At 42.8% G+C, this 23578-nt stretch overlaps 1 protein-coding gene across 24 annotated transcripts in view; it reads right to left on the reverse strand.

Moving 5' to 3' along the window:
* The window catches only part of CAMK2G (calcium/calmodulin dependent protein kinase II gamma), a 425093-nt gene that overhangs the window by 250329 nt on the left and 151186 nt on the right, over positions 1–23578 (reverse strand). For all 24 annotated transcript variants that reach the window (XM_029608983.1, XM_029608982.1, XM_029608986.1 and 21 more), the window contains exon 3: positions 13263–13322. In XM_029608983.1, coding sequence (XP_029464843.1) covers positions 13263–13322 — 60 coding nt within the window. The remainder of the gene's footprint in view (positions 1–13262; positions 13323–23578) is intronic.

The raw sequence follows: 23578 nt of genomic DNA on the forward strand, positions 1-23578 counted from the left end.
TGCTATTTACTGCTATGCGGAGGGACTTGAGTCAGGTCTTCAGCTCCCCGAGTCAGCTGGGGCTGGTGATACGGTAGAGCATCTTTCAAAGCCCCTGACGGAAGGGAGTCTGTTACTGCACAATGGCGCCACCTCATGGCCAGATTTAAGGTTCATGACCGCAGGGTTCCAGAAAGAGCCCTGGTACCCAGCCCCCACCCAGTGTCACTCGCTGCAATGATTTGACTAAAGTAAGTTGGGAAGGGCATATAAATAAAGAGAAATATTCACAGGTAGTGGTGAATGAAAGCTCATGGCTTCAAGTGAGCGGGAGGCCCAAAATGGGCAGGCGGAAACAGCTGGATCTGTAGCATCTTGTGCAAAGCTGCCTGCATTTTGTACTAACAGTCTGAGAATCCCTTTGAGATTTCCCCTGTAAGCACTGATGCCGTATATAATTGATCTGACACAGTTTCCAGGATTATAGGTAGCATACAGAAGGTACCAATAGGAGGAGGATTGATTTGTAGTAGGTTTTCCAATTGAGATTAACCGCTTGAGAAATGTATTCATTAGATTTCTCAGTTGATTTGAATATTCCTGTGTAGGTTCCTTGTGGTTTCCCGTCGCATGTCAGGAGTGGAAACAAAGTTAGGAAAGAACCTAGACGTTAACCAAGAACTTATAGGACTTTTTTTTTAATTTCACTTTTTGTTCTTTTTAGTGTAATTTTTTTCAATCTTTTGTACTTATTTTGTTCAATCAGTTACGAGTACTGCAGCTTACAGAAGATACAGCTGCAAGTTAATTATGGGTATATCACGGAGTGTACATATAACTACCATTTTGCAAAATTTACATTTGTTACCAATACATGTGTGCGCACAATTTAAAATTATGATCATAATTCACAAGTTTTTGTATGCTGAGACTCCATCTTCACTTAGAAAGAGATTATTGAATTATGTACATATTCATCAATTAAGGAGCAAAACTCTTAACTGCTCCTCCTAATCGAGAATATAGATTACCGCAAACAAGGCTAAGGGCCCCACACTGTGGAATACCTTGCCAATACATCTAAGGTAAGAGCAAGAGCAGGAAAAAACTCAATTTACTAAGGCACATAAGTAATAGAATATTTGTTTTATGCTTATGAATAAGTATCTTTTATTGTGTTTTTGTGTGTTTTATCTGTGTTTTTATTTGTGTGCAATTATTTACATTGAAGGATGTACTCTGCTCTGAACATTTTTGTTGCAATTATGTAGAATAGAAAAGATTTTAAATAAATTCCATGTTGTCTTTTTTTTTTTTTATTATGTCTTTCTTTCTTTTGACTCTCTGCTCTCTCCTCCTTTTGAACATGAGGTTTGTCATACTGGATCAGACCAAGGGTCCATCAAGAACAGGAGCCTGTTTCCAACAGTGGTCAAACCAGGCCACAAGTACCTGGCAAGATCCCAAGAGGTAGATAGATTCCAAGCTGCTTATCCCAAGAAGAAGCGGTGGATTTCTGCAACTTTAGGATTAAATGGATAATTTCTGCAACTCTAGGATTAAATGGACAATTTTATCAGTGGAAGGGAGTGGGCAGTGGAGTACCTCAGGGATCTGTATTGGGACCCTTACTTTTCAGTATATTTATAAATGATCTGGAAAGAAATACGACGCGTGAGGTAATCAAATTTGCAGATGATACAAAATTGTTCAGAGTAGTTAAATCACAAGCAGATTGTGATAAATTGCAGGAAGACCTTGTGAGACTGGAAAATTGGGCATCGAAATGGCAGATGAAATTTAATGTGGATAAGTGCAAGGTGATGCATATAGGGAAAAATAACCCATGCTATAGTTACACAATGTTAGGTTCCATATTAGGTGCTACCAACCAAGAAAGAGATCTAGGCGTCATAGTGGATAACACATTGAAATCGCCGGTTCAGTGTGCTGCGGCAGTCAAAAAAGCAAACAGAATGTTGGGAATTATTAGAAAGGGAATGGTGAATAAAACGGAAAATGTCATAATGCCTCTGTATCACTCCATGGTGAGACCCCACCTTGAATCCTATGTACAATTCTGGTCGCCGCATCTCAAAAAAGAATGGAGAAGGTACAGAGAAGGGCGACCAAAATGATAAGGGGAATGGAACAGCTCCCCTATGAGGAAAGACTAAAGAGGTTAGGACTTTTCAGCTTGGAGAAGAGACGGTTGAGGGGGGATATGATAGAGATGTTTAAAATCATGAGAGGTCTAGAACGGGTAGATGTGAATCGATTATTTACTCTTTCAGATAATAGAAAGACTAGGGGGCACTCCATGAAGTCAGCATGTGGCACATTTAAAACTAATCGGAGAAAGTTCTTCTTCACTCATGCACAATTAAACTCTGGAATTTGTTGCCAGAGGATGTGGTTAGTGCAGTTAGTATAGCTGTGTTTAAAAAAGGATTGGATAAGTTCTTGGACGAGAAGTCCATTACCTGCTGTTAATTAAGTTGACTTAGATAATAACCACTGTTATTACTAGCAACGGTAACATGGAATAGACTTAGTTTTTGGGTACTTGCCAGGTTCTTATGGCCTGGAATGGCCACTGTTGGAAACAGGATGCTGGGCTTGATGGACCCTTGGTCTGACTCAGTATGGCATGTTCTTATGTTCTTACCTTAATAATGGATATGGGACTTTTCCTTCAGGAACTTGTCCAAACCTTTTTTTTTAAACTCAGCTATACTAATAAGCTTTCACCACATCTTCTGGAAAATGAATTCCAGAGCTTAATTAAATGTTGAGTAAAGAAATATTTTCTCTTATTAGTTTTAAATGTATTACCCAGTAACTTCATTGTGTGTCCCCTGGTCTTTGTACTTTTCCAAAAAGAGTAAACAACTGATTAATGTTTACTTATTGCATTCCACTCATTATTTTATAGACCTCTATCATCTCCCCTCAACCGTCTCTTCTCCAGGCTGAAGAATCCTAACCTCTTTAGCCTTTCTTCATAGGGAAATTGTTCCTTTCCCTCTTATCATCTTGGTCGCCCTTCTCTGTACATTTTCTAATTCTGCTATATCTTTCTTGAGATGTGGTGGCCAGAACTGAACACAGTACTCAAGAGGTGGCACCATGTATCGATATAGAGGCATTATGATATTCTCTGTTTTATTCTCCATTCCTTTCCTAATAATCCCTAGCATTCTATTTGCTTTGTTGGCTGCTACGGCACACTGAGCAGAAAATTTCAACGTATTTTCGACGATGACACTGTTGCGTCCGTCAGTCGCAGACGGCTGTGACCGCTCTGCCTCATCTCTCTTACCTTTCTCCTCCCTCCTTTGGGAAGATGGCTGCCTCCGCTGCTGTTTGCCAAACCCCTCGGCGTCTCCGAGCCAGCATGGGCGTCCCTTTCCGCTATGCTTCTTCCTGAGGCCTCCTAGGGCGCGCACACGCTGCCCACGTTCTTAAACACGTCATGGTGGGAACCTCGGGGATGGCCCCACTGCATGATGTCAGTACCTCCGGGTATTTAAACCTTCGCTCTGAACCAATACGAGTTAGCAAGGACTTCGGTTTTGCTACTCTGACCGCTTCTGAGCTGCTCGCTTGGATTCCTCACTACCCTCCGGGGTATTTCGCTACCTACTGAAGCTCTGGGTACCCGCTCCTCGGGGGCCCCTTGCTTCTACTCACCCTCTGGGGTTATTCAGCCTAACCTTCAGGACACCCACCCCTCGGGGGTCTTGTCTGCTTCACTCCAGGTACCCTCGGCGCTCCTAGGTACTCGCTCCTCGAGGGCCTATTCTGCACCTCGGACCATGGGTCCTTCGCTTCACTCGACTACCAAAGGAAGCTATTATTGTTGCTACCCAGTGAGTACTACTATGCTCCAAGCTCTCCTCATTCCACCCTTCAGGTTCATGGCCTATCCCGCGCTGCAGAACACTACCGGACCTTTGCTACATCTGGGTGAGATCATCAAGTACAGTACTATTGAGACTATCTGGAGCCTTACTGTGATATCGCTGGGCTACAGCACTGTCCGTCTTTGGACAAGTATCATCTTCATCACAGCAGTATAATAAAGCTTCCTTTCCTTTGTGTCCGCTTGCTATTGAGCCTAGCCTATAGTTGTGGTTCCCCAGGGGGCCCCTCCCCATGGGAGGAGTCATCGCCACTTCGACCAAGAGTCCACATTATGCCACAAACACAACAGACACCTAGATCCTTTTTCTGAGTGGTGATGCCTAATGTGGAACCTTGCATTTTGTAGCTATAATTTGGGTTACTCTTTCCTAAGTACATCACTTTGCACTTGTCTACACTAAATTTCGTTTACATGCCCAGACTCCCAGTTTTGCAATGTCCTTTTGCAATTTCTTACAATCCTCTTGTGATTTGACAACTTTGAATAATTTTGTGTCATTGGTAAATTTGATCACCTCACTTGTTCCCAATTCCAGAGTATTTATAAATATATTTAAAAGCATCAGTCCCAGAACAGATCCCTGGGACACTCCACTATTCACTTTTTTCCATTGGGAAAATTTACCATTTAGTACTACTTTCTGTTTTCTTTTAACTATTTGGCAATCCAAAATAGGGTACTGCCACCTATCCCATGACTTTCTAATTTCCTAAGAAGTCTCTCATGAGGGACTTTGTCAAATGCTTTCTAGAAATCCAAATACACTATATCAACTGGCTCACCATTGTCCACATGTTTATTTATACCTTCAAAAAGATGTAGCAAATTTGGAGGCAAGACTTCCCTTGGCTAAATCCATGTTGGCTTTGCCCCATTAAACTATGCTTATCTATGTGTTCAGCAATTGTATTCTTTATGATAGTTTCTACCATTTGTCTGGCACAGACATCAAACTCACTGGTCTGTAATTTCCTATATCACCCCTTGATCCCTTTTTAAACATTTTTGTTACATTGGCAACCTTGATTGTTTACAAATTTCCAATAGCAGGTCTGCAATTTCATTTCTCAGTTCTTTGAGCACTCTGGGATGCAACCATCTAGTCCAAATGATTTGCTACTCTTTAGCTTGTCAATTTGCCTTAGTTCATCTTCCAGGTTCACTGAGATTTGTTTCAGTTCCTCTGAATCATCAACTTTGAATACCGGTTTTCTTTTTCTTCTTCTCTTCCTCATATTGTTCTGGCCCCTTTCTCCTCTCCAACCTCTTCCATCCCAGATTCTTTCCTCCTTCCAACTGATCCATCCACCTCCGGTGTCTTACCTCCATCCTTTCTGAAGTCTCTCCTCAGCCAAGGCCCAGCTCCAACAGTGACAGCAGCAGTTCTCCTGGGCTAGGGCCTAGTCACATTTGGGCCTCCTGCCCAGGCTGGTGCCAAGCACTGAATTTTAGGTGCCCCGACACCCTGGGTATTTCCAACCCTGTTGCATGTATTGTTTGAAAGTTGTCTATACCCTCTTATATGTATCTTTCCATGCCCACTTCTGAACCTAAACAAAAGTGAACTATATCTGTCATAGCCCTGACTTATTCAGAAATTCTGCCTAGTGTACTGCATAATCTGCTTTCACTGTACACTTCCTGAGCTCTTAGCTAAACAGTTCCCAGCAGAAAGCTCTGAAATCAGGATTTATGTACCTGGATGTTGCAGGGACAACATGGCAGGAACAGTCAACTGCAGCAGCCCCTCCCAACTAATAAAGGATTGTAAAATGCAGAAATACAAACACAGACTGTCTGATTTCCTCCTTGTTGAAATAATTTTATAGTTGGGATTCTCTTCCTTTTCAAGTGTGCTCCTATAGTGATGTGATATCCGTAGACACATTTCCCCCCCCCCCCCCCCCAATGACCTCCGGTGTTTCATTACTAATTCTGGCAAATTGTTGTGGAGTAGTTCCAGGCAAGGCCAGCTCTAGGGCAAATGGTGCCTTGGATGAAAATTGTCAATAGCACCTCTCCCCCCCCCCCCCCCGCCTGATCTTTGGTGTGCATTAGTAGGGGGTGAGTGTATGCAATCTTTCCCTAAAAGTGAGCAGAGGGAGCAGGTTCCCTCCTCCCCCAGCATCTGCCTCCTACTTAACCCTCTCCCCTATCATCCAATGCCTGCTCCTTACCCCTTCTCCATCATCCGCCCCATATAGGAAGTGCAGGCCCATGAATGTTTAACACGCTTACAGGGTCGGCACAAATGGGAAAGAATGGTGGTGGTGGTGATGGCAGCGTCATGGGCTCCCATTGCTCCCCAGCTCCCGCTCTGGGGCTGGGTCAGAGTAAGGGTCTGCACTGCGTGAGGTGTGGTTTGCGCAACTACTTGGCTGTGCATGCGTGCATGCACCACGGTTGCGAGCCTGGGCTGGCAGCACCCTTTGTGACATGGCAACCCAGGCAACTGCCCTGCTCGTCCTACCCCATTATCCATACATAGACAAACAAGGAATGTCGTCTGGTGCACTCAGGTCCCCATTACAGAATGCCTCCTCTTTCACACTGACGTCTTCTGTTTTAGTTTTAAAGTTATTCAGCTCATATTCTTGTTCTCATCTTGTTGTTTTCCTGGTTCTCCTTATAGCTCTGGTCACCCAAACATGGTAAAGCAATGAAAACACCAGCTCTGTCACACCTGTGGATTCCAGCTCTGCCCTACAGCAGCCCATGCCATGGTATGACATTTAGAAAAGCAGAAACCTGCCGTATGTGGGGCTTGCCGTTTTTACAATGAATGGCTCCTTGAAATAAGTTCCCTGCGATCAGCCTTCACAGAGTTTCTTCTTTGCCATTGATTGACTTTCCCATTACAACCTGCTTCATTACCAGGCTAGATATCTCGCTACCACCCATTGCCAAAATCCTCCTAACTCTCTCAATTTGAGTACCGTGGCCCGTGCTGCAGTAGCAGGAGATACACCATAGGAGATTGTGCTCATTGGGAGCCTAAGAAGTTATTTATATCTGCTTTTAAACAAGAACACACTACAGTGTATGTTTATATATCATATAATATATCAAATTATGAATTTTGCTACAGTATTGCAAGACAGGAACAGAGGAGGTGAAAGAATAAACCGAATAGACAGAGGAGGACTGGAGTTTGGTGGCAGCACTTAGGATCTCAAATGTTAATGGACAAGAGGTGCAGCCAAGCTCTAACAGTTAACTGCTAAGAACATCGGACATGAAACAGCAAATACTTGCAGAAAAAGCTGAAGCTCTCTCTAACATAGCAACCATGAAACGGGAATATTCACTCCTACGAACATTCAGGATAATATACTATCCATGGGCTAAGGCAGGTAGCTAAGCACTTTAAAAGGAACAACTGAGAGCAGGATCCAGCAACGTGTCTTCCACGCTAGAAGGATCTTTTGCCATGGGCTGAGTAATTCTCACCCCCCCCCCCCCCAGCTGTCACACAGCAGTGGCACTGTGAAATGGCTGTTTGATAGAGTGAGGAAGTTGTATGTTCACCTCCCCCCCTCCCATTTTGGAACAAGACAGAGCTATTCCTGGTCCTCATATTGTTGAATTTACTCTTTGTAAGAAAACAAAGCTTTTTTTTTTTTCCACACTCTCTCACCCATGCTTCAAGTCCAAGGTCCCCTCTAAGACTGTGGGCTATATTTTTAGCCTGTCCTGGAGGCTTCACAAGGGGCCGACTTCCTGTCTCTCCATTTATTTTGGTAAAAGAATTGGCATCCAGCATCACCATAGAAACTGTTTGTGAAACCAGGATGAACACAAAATATCTGAACAGAAACATTGTTCAAGGCTTTGTGTTCCAAGCTAATGGGCATGGGTGAGAAGAACTGGCAGTGTGCCCCCATTCATTCTCAGGCGCTGATTCTTCTCAATAGACCCTGCAAAAATCAGGACAGGAAAAACAGGAAGTGAACAAAAAAGGGACAACTCAGAACAGACTCTTACTGTGGCAAGAGTGGCCCGGTGCATCTGGGAGAATATCCTGGGTTACCGGATGAAGACGTGCAAGGGGGGAGGGGAATCTGTCAGCACAGGGGTAGTAGCAAAAAATACTAGGCTATCTGGCACCAAATACATGATTAAAATATTTAAAATAGAATGGTAAACAAAAAGGCAATAACTGATATCAGGTGGCTGCTACATAAGATTTTGTTTTAATTCATAATTTTTTCAGACTAACTATCAAGAAATCTCCCATGAAGCGGCCCTAAGGCAAAACTCGGTCCAAGTTGGCAGTCTCAACAAATAACAAACGGCTGTAAGTTTCATAAAGAGAAGAAGAAGAACTTCCTACAGTTTTATGACAGCAAATAATTTCCCAAGATAAATGCAAGATCACATTAATAGATCAGTATCTGTCAGGAGCTTTCTTACATCTCTAGTGATTGATATACCTGTATATTGCCCAGTTCTGTGTTTTGGTTTTTTGTTTTTTTTTGTTGGACAGTGCTACCATGCATGGGGTTTTTTTGTTTTAAATTTAAAATATGAAAGTCAAAACATCTTTTCAGTTGCAACATAAGCAAGGTATAGTATTTGCAAGATGGAGAGATGATGACAACTGTTTTACCATCCTAGCTAAACAGCACCTTTAGTTATGATCGCATCTTGCTCTTTTCTCAGTTGACTTAAATGGGTTTAACCTTTATGAATAATAATTGAGATTTGCTGAAGTGATAAACCATTTTAAAAACATAATAAAGATAAACAGGTCAGTAACTGTACAGAATATAAAACCAATTATTAAAATATATTAGGAAAAATATTCTAAAACAAGTCAATAGATTATAAAAAGTAAGCAACCCAGGTAACAATCTCATCACACTGGAGAAACTGCAGGATGATGAGGCATTTACAGGCCAATATTTAGCACTACTTAGCCAGATAAATAGGGACTTATTCAGCTAAGTGGCCGTCACTGAATATCTGGTTATGTACAGCAGCCACCACATAGCCGGATATGTATTTATCCAACTAATCAAACAGCCGGATATCTTGGGAACAAGCAATGAGCAGATAGAGGCGGAGCAACTTACCCGGTTAACTTAACTGGATAAGTACCTACATTCGGCCTTATCCAGTTAAGTTAACCGGATAAGTTAGACCTGCTCAAAAGTAGCTCTAAAGTTATCCGGATATAACTTATCTGGCTAACTGGAACTTATCCGGATATATTCAAGCAGCTTACCGTGCTGCTGAATATCCCTTCTAAGTTAACCGGATATCTTTGAATATTGGGCCCCTGGTGTTCAGCCGGTCCCACCAAAATGCCTGATTTTCACTATCAAGACACGGCTAGGTTAAGTAAAACGCGTTAATGGTTATCAGTCCTCACTCTTTAAAAATAAACTGGTTAGAAAGATATTATCCATGTCTGATGTGAAGGCTTGCCAGCACAACTTCTCTACAGGTTTAGAGACAGAATTGTGCCACAAAAAGAACGAACTCGTGTAGCAGTTTAACCTGCAAGAACCCTGTGATTCTTCAGCTCTTCATTTGTTTCAGTTTCTCTATGGTGATTTTACCCAGGACACCTCTCAGAAATAGCATAACAAAAGAAAAAAAAATGCAAAGTACTATTAACAGTACAACAATTATGCAGACAACACAGGAGCAGCGATTGTGCAGACAGGAGAGTCTGGCAACTCAATAAGTAGGATTTTACCTGAGATACTACAAAGGGATCTGCACCTTGAATATCTGGAGATAAAAGATTGATCCCAAGGAAGCATGCTAGAAAGGAAATGGCACAACAGCAGGAGGTGATCTGTTTGGTGCAAAGGGTATTGGTGACTGCGTGCATTTGGGGGTGGAGAGAATGGGTAGAATAATAGCAGTGATGAAGGCAGTGATAGAAGGGGGGCAGACCATGAATACATTTGTAAGTGAATACTAGAAGTTTGGATTTTGCTTATAATCCTGACAGAGTCAGTGGAGAGACACGAGTGCGCCAGGGTTGGCGACAGAGAAGCCCAGTCTATGTGCTTGCCATCTGGTCTGCCTGTATGACACACGTTTTGATTTAGTAACTAGTTTAAAAATCATAGAAAAGAGCTATTGCACATTTAGTAGCCAAACTCAGCAGAGACTTCGAAGCCTTGTCAGTTTCTAGCGATCCAAACGTGACCAGGGATCCGGTAGAAATGCACTTAAAAACGGAAAGAGAATTTGGATGAAGTTGAAAGTAGAGTGCCAACTGAAGTGGAAAGATGCAAGGTGCCTGTAATGAGCTTCAGGAGCTAGAATAAATTAAGCATTCCTCCAAACTCAGGATCTTTGTTTAGTCCAGCGTTTTCCTACTAGTGTGCCATGGTTGAAGCATAGGTGTGCTGTGGCTGCTGTCTTCATTTTCTCTTTTCCTCCTTCCACCAGCAGGGAAGTGGAAGGGGGGGGGAGTTTTGTAATCTTGCCAGATCTGCAGGCTACCTGTAGCTCCAATTGCAGAGGGAGGCCAGCAGAGAAGGAAGAAGCAGCACTAGGTAAGCCTGCTCACGGACTTCTGCCATTCCAGGACATGGTGTGTGGGGGGGGGGGGGGGGGGGAGACAGCTGAATGTGCCATGGGGTGTAGGAGGAAAGGGAAGGGTAGGTGATGATACCAGGGGGTGGAGGGAGAGCGAATATGATAAGGATGCAAGGTGATGAAGAGGAGAGATGGAAGGAAAGTGAGATGGTAGATGATGATGCCAGGGAGAGAGGGGAAAGGGGCAGGATGATTATGCCAAAGGACTGGAGATGAAGGGAAGCGAAGGGAAGGTGAGGATGCCAGGGGATAGAGGAAGAGGAAGGTGAGGATGTCAGGGGGTGGGGGAGACAGGTAGAGGGAGGTAAAGATGCCAAGGGGTGGGCATGGGACTTTGATGATGACGATGATGCCAGGGAATGAGGGGAATGGAGTTAAGGAAGAAGGAAGGTAATACCAAGGAGTAAAGAGAAAGGAAAAAAGTGATGATAATGCAAGGGGATGGGAGAAATGGGTAGAGACAGAGAGAAGAGGATGATGCCAGGGAGTAGGGAGAGGAAAAGGAAGAAGATGAAAATGCCAAGGGAGAGGGAACAGAAGGTGATTATGATGGTGGAGGGCAGGGGAAGAGGGAAGGGAGGAGAAGATGGTGATGATGCTAGGGGTGGAGGAAGAGAGAATGGAAGAGAAGGGGATGGTGCCAAGGAGTGAGAGGGGAGGGAAGGGAAGGGAAGAGAAGAGAAGAGACAGTGATTATGAGAAAGCTGGTATGCCACAGTGAAGTGAAACCTGTGCAAGGTGTACTACAAAACAAAAAAAGGTTGGAAACCACTAATGTACTCCAATATTGGAGAGATTGCCTACAACTCAAGAATGAACACAGGTGACAGAGAAGGGCTACCAAAATGATAAGGGGAATGGAACAGCTCCCCTATGAGGAAAGACTAAAGAGGTTAGGACTTTTCAGCCTGGAGAAGAGATGGCTGAGGGGGGATATGATAGAGGTCTTTACAATCATGAGAGGTCTAGAACGGGTAGATGCGAATCATTTTTTACTCTTTCGGATAATAGAAAGACTAGGGGGCACTCCATGAAGTTAGCATGTGGCACATTTAAAACTAATCGGAGAAAGTTCTTTTTCACTCAACGCACAATTAAACTCTGGAATTTGTTGCCGGAAGATGTGGTTAGTGCAGTTAGTATAGCTGTGTTTAAAAAAGGATTGGATACGTTTTTGGAGGAGAAGTCCATTACCTGCTATTAATTAAGTTGACTTAGAAATTAGCCACTGCTATTACTAGCAACGGTAACATGGAATAGACTTAGTTTTTGGATACTTGCCAGGTTCTTATGGCCTGGATTGGCCACTATTGGAAACAGGATGCTTGGGCTTGATGGACCCTTGGTCTGACCCAGTATGGCATGTTTTTATGACTCCTTTAGGAGTCTCTGAGCAATGAGGTAGCCTACTCACATCACTGCAAATCTCACATAGTTGCCTTAGAACCATCTATGCAAATGAAGAAACAGGCAAAGGACAGTGATCTATTTCTCACTGCCCTGATCCAGTGGAGTTATAAATCATGGCAACTGGGCAATCAAATGATAGCTCTTTGGTGATTTCTTAGGTCAAAGTGGAAGAGTATTAATTGACCAGCATTCAACACTACTAAATAAATCTATCTCCTGCAATTGAGACTGAACCTTCAGATCAAGCTCTAGGATAGCCAAGCTCCTACTTCAAAAGAGCCACTTGCACCATAGTTGGAAAATAAGTCCAGTATGATGGCTTGACATCGATCATAATTTTGCTGCATGCATTATATGCTTAGTAGAGTCTCAAGGGGTTTGGCATAGAGGCCGTATAATGGTGATGTGCAATATGTATCCAACAGAGACCCTCGCTGTGGACAGGATCCAAAGCCTTCAGGGGAGTTAATCTAGTAGAGCCAAAACAGATGGGAACAGGCCAGTTTCAAACAGATCAGCAGTCACTAAATTCATAAATTATGGAGGATCACACTCAGTGATTATTCAGAGCTTTACTGCACCTCACTTTCAGTTGCTTGGAATGTATATCCAGTTGCTACACAGTGTGGGTGCCAGGAATTTAGTTTTAGCAATGACTGAGTTATTGTATGTCTCTAGTATAACTGAGGGAGAAGACCAGATGCCAGCAAAGACATGTGCAAATGGACTTTCCAAGAACTCTGGGCCATTTGTCATGTGCCCCTTATAAACGTGTTATAAAACGGAGTATGAGAAGCCTCTGTAAGCAAGGACAATTCATCCATTCTGTAAGGGTTCATTATTCTCTCTGTAACAGTTACGTGAGCTGTAAAGAAAGACCCCCATGTTCTATTGTTGCCCAGTGTCACAGAGCTTCAGCGTGAGCTGGATCTGTAAGTGGATCATTACCGCATCCCGCGCTACAGAACTGGGTCTCCATGCACTGATTGCATGCATTTGCTCTGAGGATCGATACAGCTTGGTGCCGCTGAACCTGTCTCATGGGCCATGAATGACATACTCCAGATCATAGCTTTGCTTGTACTCACACTGCAGCAAGGACGTGATCCTAGTTTGGACAACAGAGAAAGGAAATTACATCCTCAACAGTACCTGCTGAAATGACTGGTGCTGCTCCAGATTTCCACATCATTCTGATAAAATGTGGTTAGGTTCTCTCTTCCAAGCTGCATCCCCAAAAGGACTTGGAAGTGTTGGGAATAAGCAGAAAGCAAAAACAGCAGAGTTTCTGATAACTCTGTAAAATACCCACATAGCTCCTTCCTGAACCCCCTCCCCCTCCCCCGACAAGGCAGAACCAAAGACCCCACTTTGCTAAGCTCACCAATATTGGGGTGTTTCAACAGTCGACAGATCCGGGCTTCACGCTCCAATTTCTGATGGTCTGAAAGAAGAGAGAGAGAGAAAGGGAAATGAAAATGCTGTTTAATGTGCAGGAGCAAAGCAGAATGCACAAGCTGACTGAACTCCTGCCAAAGGCCGTGTAATTCTGCTGGAAGAGAGACATTTTAAAGGAAAGTTTATGCACAGCATAAAAAGGAACTATCTTCTCAGCCTACGTGCAAACAATTAATATATAAAAACTATTTCACTGTCCGGAGTAAATATAACAGCATGGCCTTCTCTTCAGCGTGGCTGATAGTTTCTGAGCAAAGTTGTTACCTTTACACTGCAGGATTTTGGTTTAGATTTGCTCTAGTGACTAATACCTGTGAAAGATTCTGAACTAACAATACTGAAATCTGAAGTCCTTTCCTTCAGCAAGGAATAGCTACAGTGCGGGGACCAAGAGTATGAGCTTCCCTCACACACTATCCCATCTCAGACCAGTTACATTACAGGGAATATGAGCTTCCCCCACACACTGTCCCATCTCAGACCAGTTACATTACAGGGAATATGAGCTTCCCCCACACACTGTCCCATCTCAGACCAGCTACAGCACAGGGAATATGAGCTTCCCCCACACACTGTCCCATCTCAGACCAGCTACATTACAGGGAATATGAGCTTCCCCCATACACTGTCCCATCTCAGACCAGTTACAGTACAGGGATTAAGAGTATGAGCTTCCCTCACACACTGTCCCATCTCATAACAGCTACAGCACAGGGAACAAGAGTATGAGCTTCCCTCACACACTGCCCCATCTCAGAACAGTTACATTACAGGGAATATGAGCTCCCCTCACACACTGTCCCATCTCAGAACAGCTACAGCACAGAGAATAAGAGTATGAGCTTCCCCCACACACTGTCCCATCTCAGAACAGTTACAGCACAGATAAGAGTATGAGTTTCCCCCACACACTGTCCCATCTCAGAACAGTTACAGCACAGAGAATAAGAGTATGAGTTTCCCAAACACATGGCTGTATCACACACCAGGGGCAGCACAGGCAGCAGCAATGCAAGCTTCCCTCACACACATACACATTACCCCACCACAGAAGAGATACAGCACAGACAATGGCAGTGCAAGCTTCATTCACGCACTTCCCAATTAATGTGTCTTTACCCTGCTCTGGAAGAGCCAATTGAGAAAGTAACTTACCATCTCTAGCCTCTCTGCTGAGATACAAGCATGCTAGTTAGTGGTAAATTGTGTTTTGAATGTTTTTTGTGCATGGGCTGTGAAGCGGGTATGTATCTTATGTATATTTATGTCCCATGCATATTGTACTGTTTAACCTTGTTGTGCATAATTTGTACTGCAGTATATGTGTGTGTGTGTGTGTATATATATATATATATAATACTATATCTATATTGTACTGCATATGTACAGCATTGGCTCTTTTTACCCTATAACTCATGCTCCCTGACCTCGCCCCACTCCATCTATTACACTATCTGTTTTTCTCTTCCTCTTTCATATTGATGAAAATCACTTGGTAACCCTGTACCTCGCTCTGAGCATTACAGTAGGGGAGTGAGTAATAAATATATCTTCTGAATCTCTGGGCTCTGTGGCTCTTCTGGCAGCCTTTAGGCTCAGACCCGGAGCACTGGACCTCTCAGAAGTGTCTGACATAGGTGCGACCCACATCCCTGTAGCTTACAAGTCGTAGCCTGTTTTCTTGCTGGCTGCATCCCAGGCCACACGCCAGCTAAAGCATAATGCAGGGCACATACGTCACTCCTGGAGGAATATATTTATTAGAATTTCTAATGTGCCAATCCAAAAAGCTTGTTCTTAGTGGGAACCATTGTATACTGAGCTTGCAGTGAAATCAGATGGAGAGCGAACAGACTGGAAGAGCTTGCAAGAGCTGACAACCCTTCCGCATTATATAGCAATCTGGGTTTGGCTGGGGGAGAGAGAGAAACATTTTTGCATTCTTTCCTCTTATAAATTCTCTTTATTCCCACATTAATGAGCTTGAAAATTCACACAGATTTTTTTTTATGGTGAAATTTTTACCATTTTTCCTCAGTTCTTGTCATAGTATTGTGACTGCAGCCTTTTTTGAAGTTTGAAGTTTCACAGTAAAAACCAATATGAAACAGAGAAATATGTAAAATGTCTAAGAGTAGTATCTGAACTACTGCTATGTGATTTGAGCTCTGCCATCAGGGGTGTCTGACAAGATATCAGTATGGCTGATCAGACCAGAGGAGGGAGACACTTATGACAAGTGTACCAGACATCGCTGTCTGGTAACACAGACGCTGTGAAATCACTTCAAAGGTTGCAACAAGAAAGCAGGAAGCTTCAGAAGTACTATCCAAGCTCTCCAAACAAGGGTCTATGCTGTTGGCCAGAGTTTCAATTAGGCAAATTAGCAGTTGCCTTCAGCACCAAAATGTTGGGGGCAGCAAAGTACGGTACTTCCAGTGCAAGGCATAGAGGGGTGCTGGGCCAGAGCCAATACAAGGGAGTCCGGTGCTGCAACCACTGCCGCCAGTAGGAGAGAGCACTGTGCTGGAGCGCTGGGGGAGGTGGGTGCATGACTGAAGTTTTGCCTAGGATGCCAAATACTTTTGCACCAACCCTATGTCACAAGTGTAGTGCCACATACTTTAATTATAATTTTGGCCGAGCAGGGAGCATCTGATTCATCTTGTTTTTCTCATGCAAATGAGATTTTCAGATTGAAAATCCTGAAGCAGCCAAAAACAACCCAATCTATGTCTCCTCACTCTACTGTTTAAAGAAGCCCTCTCAACAAATGCAGCACCTGTAAGCCTTTTTACAAGCTATTTGTCTGCAGCCAAAAGCTGCACAACACCACATTACAAAATCATCTGAAAACAGATATTTCAAAAGGCTGTGTGACGATTCAACACTCCAAAATATCTATTCTATTACAATCATAGCCAGCCAAGCAACACGACAGGGCAGCAGCACTAGGGAACACAACACTGATGTATGATGTTTGCAGCTTGGGCAAGCTGAGTTGTCCTGCAAACACTTAAAAAAAAAAAGGTTCTCTTCAGATTTTAAGAATATCTACCATGCAAGGGCATACCAACATGAAGCACCCCCCTTTAATTCCTTCATATATATATAAATACTTTAATTGTCCAGTCTGCAAATTAATAATCTACATTATTCATTCTGTCAAGTAACTAGGCACAAGTACTGCTCACTCTGCAGTACTGCCTCAGGATCAACGTCATCTCTCTCCTTGAATCTCAGACAATGTGTTTTTGTTCTTACTGTGATGTTTAACATCTTCCTCAATAGTAATCAACTCAAGTGTAAGCACACATTACATGTTTAAGAGATGGCCCCATCTCCGCAATCAAAGTGCAACATGAGATTAAGGAGGACAAAATACTTTTTTCCTGTAGCAAACTGATTAGTATTTGGTTCTGTGGTGCTTAAATCATAGACTTAACCATCCACTCAAGACTAGGTGCTAGCATACTTACTAAAAAAAAAATAAATAAAAAAAATGCAGGAACAGTGTCCACGTAAAGATGTTTTTATCACACATCACACACACAGTCCCTTTTACTTACTTTATTTTTCCCCTCTCTCCTCTCTTTACAGAACTCTTCCCCCCCTATTTTAACTCCCTTTTCAGATAACAGACCTAGGTGGCTACAGGTTTGTTGCTGGTTGAGGGTAGAAAGCAAATTCATGTTTACTAATGAGGATGTTGGGGAGATACCAGTTCCAGAGATGGTTTTCAGGGGTGATGAGTCAGACGAACTAAACGAAATCACTGTGAATCTGGAAGATGTAGTAGACCAGATTGATAAACTAAAGAGTAGCAAATCACCTAGACCGGATGGTATGCATCCTAGGGTACTAAAGGAACTCAAAAATGAAATTTCTGATCTATTAGTTAAAATGTGTAACCTATCATTAAAATCATCCATTGTACCTGAAGACTGGAGGGTGGCCAATGTAACCCCAATATTTAAAAAAGGCACCAGGGGCGATCCAGGTAACTATAGACCAGTGAGCCTGACTTCAGTGCCGGGAAAAATAGTGGAAACTATTCTAAAGATCAAAATCACAGAGCATATAGAAAGACATGGTTTAATGGACACAGTCAACATGGATTTACCCAAGGGAAGTCTTGCCTAACAAATCTGCTTCATTTTTTTGAAGGGGTTAATAAACATGTGGATAAAGGTGAACCGGTAGATGTAGTGTATTTGGATTTTCAGAAGGCGTTTGACAAAGTCCCTCATGAGAGGCTTCTAAGAAAACTAAAAAGTCATGGGATAGGAGGCGATGTCCTTTCATGGATTACAAACTGGTTAAAAGACAGGAAACAGAGAGTAGGATTACATGGTCAATTTTCTCTGTGGAAAAGGGTAAACAGTGGAGTGCCTCAGGGATCTGTACTTGGAACGGTGCTTTTCAATTTATATATAAATGATCTGGAAAAGAATACAATGAGTGAGGTTATCAAATTTGCGGATGATAAAAAATTATTCAGAGTAGTTAAATCACAAGCGGATTGTAATACATTACAGGAGAACCTTGCAAGACTGGAAGATTGGGCATGCAAATGGCAGATGAAATTTAATGTGGACAAGTGCCAGGTATTGCATATATGGAAAAATAACCCTTACTGTAGTTACACAATGTTAGGTTTCATATTAGGAGCTACCACCCAGAAAAGATCTAGGCATCATACTGGATAATACTTTTAAATCGTCAGCTCAGTGTGCTACAGCAGTCAAAAAAGCAAACAGAATGTTAGGAATTATTAGGAAGGGAATGGTTAATAAAACGGAAAATTTCATAATGCCTCTATATTGCTCCATGGTAAGACTGCACCTAGAATACTGTGCAGAATTCTAGTCGCCGCATCTCAAAAAAGATATAGTTGCGATGGAGAAGATACAGAGAAGGGCGACCAAAATGAAAAAGGGGATGGAACAGCTCCCCTATGAGGAAAGGCTGAAGAGGTTAGGGCTGATCAGCTTGGAGAAGAGACAGCTGAGGGGGGATATGATAGAGGTCTTTAAATGATGAGAGGTCTTGTATGAGTAGATGTGAATCGGTTATTTACACTTTCAAATAATAGAAGGACTAGGGGGAATTCCATGAAGTTAGCAAGTAGCACATTTAAGACTAGTCGGAGACAGTTCTTTTTCACTCAATGCACAATAAAGCTCTGGAATTTGTTGCTAGAGGATGTGGTTAGTGCAGTTAGTGTAGCTGGGTTCAAAAAAGGTTTGGATAAATTCTTGGAGAAGTAGTCCATTAATGGCTATTAATCAAGTTTACTTAGGGAATAGCCACTGGTATTAATTGCATCAGTAGCATGGGATCTTCTTAGTGTTTGGGTAATTGCTAGGTTCTTGTGGCCTGGTTTGGCCACAGTTGGAAACAGGATGCTGGGCTTGATGGACCCTTGGTCTGACCCAGCATGGCAATTTCTTATGTTCTTATTTTCTCCTATGAGTTGGAACTCCCCAATGCCATTATTTTGCCAGCCAGTAGCGGTCTGCATGGCAATTTGTGTTTAGTTTTCTTTTTCTTTCATTATTAAATTTTTTTTTTGGGTGGGGGGGTTTGTTTGTCTGGTTTTGTATGATTTTTAGCTTTTAGATTTTCATTTCAATTTTAGTGCACACTAAATCAAACTAGTGTGCACTAAGTCAAATAGCATGCACGAAAATGAAAGAAATAAAAAAACCTGAAGTTTTTTTTTTCATCATTGATTTTAAAAGCATGATATGATAAGAGGCAATGTCATCATCACTGTCTATGTTATTTCAAAGGAAAGTGCATCCCTACCAGGCAAGGAAGGGCTCTTGCAGTGTCAGTGTGCATCAGTTATCACCTGAATGCTGGTGGTGCTGAGACCCAAATCCTATTTTCCTGTAACTGCAGCGTAGCAGAACTTTACGGCCAGTAAGTAGACCTAGTCCTTCATTACTGGACTGTTCTGAAAACATTCTTTTTAGTTCATTGGTTTGGTTAAACAGCATCTGGGCATGTCATCAATAACTGAAAAGAGATAAGAGGAGAAACATGCTTTGTTTGGTGGGAAGCAGCTTCATGTCGAAAAATAAAAATTTCCTGCCCTGCCTTTTTCTTCCTTCCTTTGGTTACTTAAGACTGAAAGAAGAAACGAATGTGCTTTCCTTTTTATTTTCCTAAGGAGCCAAAGAATCAAACATTAAAGAGATGGTTAGGCCTCAGCTTCCAGTCAGATGGTGACAGAGCTCAAAGTGGTGCAGGAGTATGGGCCTTCCTCCACCCCACGATCCAGGCGAGAGGGGTAGGAATGGGCTGCAATCCCTCTTACCAGTCAGCAGGACACAGACCCCCCCGCCGCCCTCTCCAGCAACAGCAGGTGCAACGTGGAAGGCTGAAAAAATGGCCATACAGAGAGAGCACGTGTGTTCCTAAACTCTGTGGCAGGAAAAAAAAAAAAGAGAGAGAGAGACATATGGGCCTATCTAGTCTGCCCATCCACACCATTTGCTCAGTTCTTCAAGTCCCAGCAGCAGCACTCCCTGGAAGGTCCCCTTGTGCTTGGGCCCAGGCGTTCTTGAGTTCAGATACTGCCTCCCTCTCCACCACCTCCACCAGGAGGCTGCTCCATGCATTCACCACCTTTCCTTTTGAAATAGACCAACCTCCTGTGCATTGATACCTTGGAAGTATTTCAACGTCTCTATCAGATCTTCCCATCTCGCTTTTCCCTCTAGGGTATATATCTTTAGATCTTTAAGTGTGTCCCCATACGCTTTAAATTACAAAGAGAGATGGTTTTTTCTGGCTATCGATTCAAGTGCTGTGACAATTTAAAAAAAAAAAAAAAAGGATTTTTTTTCATTGCTTTTCCGTTGCTTTTTGAAAAGGACATTTCTTTTTCCATTCCATTTTCCGGGTTAGTATTACTGCTTGGTTTACACAAAGAAAGAGCTGCCGTGCTTGTAGAGGATTTCTTTGGTGGGGCAGTTTCTGCCTTTTTTTTTTTTTTTTAGGTGAGAAGTTCAAAGGGGAAGTTTGTTTGAAGTCTTGACCATTTAAAGCAGCTCATTAGCTGTGTTAGAGTTGCTAATTGTACTTCCTAGGAATCAGGCCCGTGCAGGGTTCATCACTCAGCCAAGTCAATCACTGATATGCCATTCTTGCAGGCCAGTAATTACAAACAGATATTTTTTTCTGGCTATTGACTCAAGGGCTGTGACAATTTTGGAAAAAGGGATTTGTTTTCATTGCTTTTCAGTTGTTTTTTGAAAAGTGGATTTTTTTGTTTTGTTTTTTGCACTTCTTTTCTGTTTGCTCAGTTAATATTGCTGCTTATATAGTTTATAGAGGGAAAGGGTTGCTTGCTGGTGGAAGATTTATTTTATTTTTTTGTTCCGCCTTACGGTTCCTCCCTCTTATTCCATCTTTTATTCTTACTATATAGACAAACCCACTAATCAGAGGGCTGGTTTATACAGAAAAAACTTGACATTGGTTGGCAGAGGAACATAAAGGCATAGTTTAGATTAACTGTTAATCATTTCTAAAAACCATATCAGTTTAGTCAAATTCAAGGAGAGCTTAATTAGTGATATAATAGATCCTGCAGGTAATTTACTTTTAGGTGATACAATCTTTGGTCTGATCTTTTATTTCCTTTTTAAGGGCCAGGGAAAAGAATGGAGAAGGGTGGAAAGTGAAGAGAGACAGAGAAAATGGGAAGGAGAGGTAAATAAAGAATACAGTTGTCCAATTCCATTTACAAAGCAACACAAGCTGCTCGACAATGATGCACTACTGATTTCTTATATCCATGGAACCCTCCCCCGGGCTAATGTCAACATATTTGTTAAAATCCCCATCCCTAACCTGCAACCCCCCAAAAGACTCCCCAATGTGTGCAGTTGGAGAAGTAGAGACTTTTACTTCCTCCCTAAGAGGCACTAGCTCTGACGGCTCCCTGCGCTTATGCATTTATTCATTGCACGCCTTCACCGACAGCTGAAGAGCTCGCTCCACCTAATAATATTCTACACAAATCATGGTCATTATTCTGGACCAGATCTGCTGAGATCTCTCACTCGGTGAGTTTGTTGCAAGCTCTTTGTTTTAAGGCACATAGAACTCACCGAACTCTACTGAAAAGGATACAAGGATGGTTTTAGACCACACAATCTGTGCTGATTTAGTCAAAGTTCATTGGGACCAGCTCCCAAAATGCTATTTTTTTTTTTTTTTTTTTTAGTCCAGCCCTTCAGCTATTTTGGAAATACATCTGGCAGAAAATCACCAATGAATCAGACTGAGAAATTTCATAAATCGCACTGCTATACTGAAGTCAAATGATTTTCAAAACTTACTGGCTGCTGCCGAACTGGAAAAAGTATGGAGAACAGCAACTAAAATGGTAATGCGATGAAATGGCTTTCCCTTCCTTAAGAGGCCGATTTTCAAAGGCCTACGCAAGGCGAAAATGGGAGCTACTATATGCGTGTGGCTGGGTCACGTGCGCACCGCACAGATTTTCACAGGCCCGCAGCCACGCGCATTGCACGGGCCTTGGGAGAAAGTGGCGGGCCGGGCATGGTCTGAGCGGGGCTTGGGCAGGCCGGGGACAGCCTCGCTGAAGCATGCGCCGGGAACGACGGACCCACGTAACCTGCTGCGGCTACGGGCAAGTATTAAAATAAAAATTTCTAGGGTACTCAGCGGAGTTTTAGGGGTCAGGGTGGATAGGGTAAAAGGGAGCCAGGTTAGGTAGGGGGTTTAGGAGGTCTGCCCTTTTACCGGAGCGGACTGGGAGGGAACGGGGAAAAGGGCCTATTGCTTCGCTGCGCGCACCTACTGAATCCTCCCCCCCTCCCCCCCTTACGCGTGCGAGACAGAATTTGCCCATGCCGATATAAAATCGTGCGCGCGTCGACATGCGCATGTTATAAAATCGGCGCGCCCGTGTGTGCGCGCGGGTCGTAAAATCTACCTTTAAGGTTCTTCAGCCTGGGAAAAGAGATGACTCAGAGGGGATATGATAGAGGTCTGTAAAATCATGAGTGAGGCGGGACAGGTGAATAGGGAACAGCCATTTACCCTTTCCAGCAGCACTAGAACAAGGGTAGTCACAAAGGGGCCGATGCAATACAGTGCGCTCAGCCCAGCGCACTGTATAACCCGCAGTTGGACGCGGGCTGTACAGGCGCTAACTAATCCCCTTATGCAATAAGGGGATTAGTTAGCTCTACAACGCACGTCCAACGCGGAGTGAAACTAATAGAGCTCATCACATGCAAACTCTTGTGAATGAGGCTATTAGCTATTCACTCCCTATGCACATTTTAGCGATCAGAAATTAACGCCTGCCCAGAGCAACGTTAATAGCTGAGCCATGCTGAAACTGCCTCCTACTTAAAATCCTTGGAGTTGTGCATTGATACCTTGGAAGTATTTAAACGTCTCTATCATATCTTCCCATCTTGCTTTTCCCTCTAGAGTATATATGTTTAGATCTTTAAGTGCGTCCCCATACGCTTTAAATTACAAAGAGAGAGATTTGCTTCTTGCTATTGAATCAAGTGCTGTGACAATTTTTACAAAAGGATATTCTTTTCATTGCTTTTCAGTTGCTTTTGAAAAGGACATTTTTTTTTCCATTCCAAATGCCGGGTTATCCTTGGGATATTAAGTGGGAGGAACAACTCTTAAATAATTAAAAAAAAAAAAAAAAAGTTTAAAAAAAGCACTGGCAGGGGTTTGGTTAATTCAGCTATTTTGGAAATACATCTGGCAGAAAATCACCAATGAATCAGATTGAGAAATTTCATAATCGCACTGTTACACTGAAGTCAAATGATTTTCAAAACTTACTGGCTGCTGCCGAACTAGAAAAAGTATGGAGAACAGCAACTAAAATGGTAAAGCGATGAAATGGCTTTCCCTTCCTTAAGAGGCCGATTTTCAAAGGCCTACGCAAGGTGAAAAGGGGAGCTACTATATGCGTGTGGCTGGGTCACGTGTGCACCGCACAGATTTTCACAGGCCCGCAGCCACGCGCAGCGAACAGGCCTTATAAGAAATATTAAGTGTCAGGCACTTAATATTAATTTAACTCATTCACTAATTGCCTATTGGTCCTTTTCACTGACATTTGTCAGTGAAAGGACCAATCCCCTTTCAGGACAGCCTTCTGAAAGGTGATTGGTCCATTTTCCTAACCTCTGCATGTGCGCTGGTTAGGAAAATGGGACGCTG

Source organism: Rhinatrema bivittatum, chromosome 7 (genome assembly GCF_901001135.1).
Source record: "Rhinatrema bivittatum chromosome 7, aRhiBiv1.1, whole genome shotgun sequence".
Classification (NCBI taxonomy): Eukaryota; Metazoa; Chordata; class Amphibia; order Gymnophiona; family Rhinatrematidae; genus Rhinatrema; species Rhinatrema bivittatum.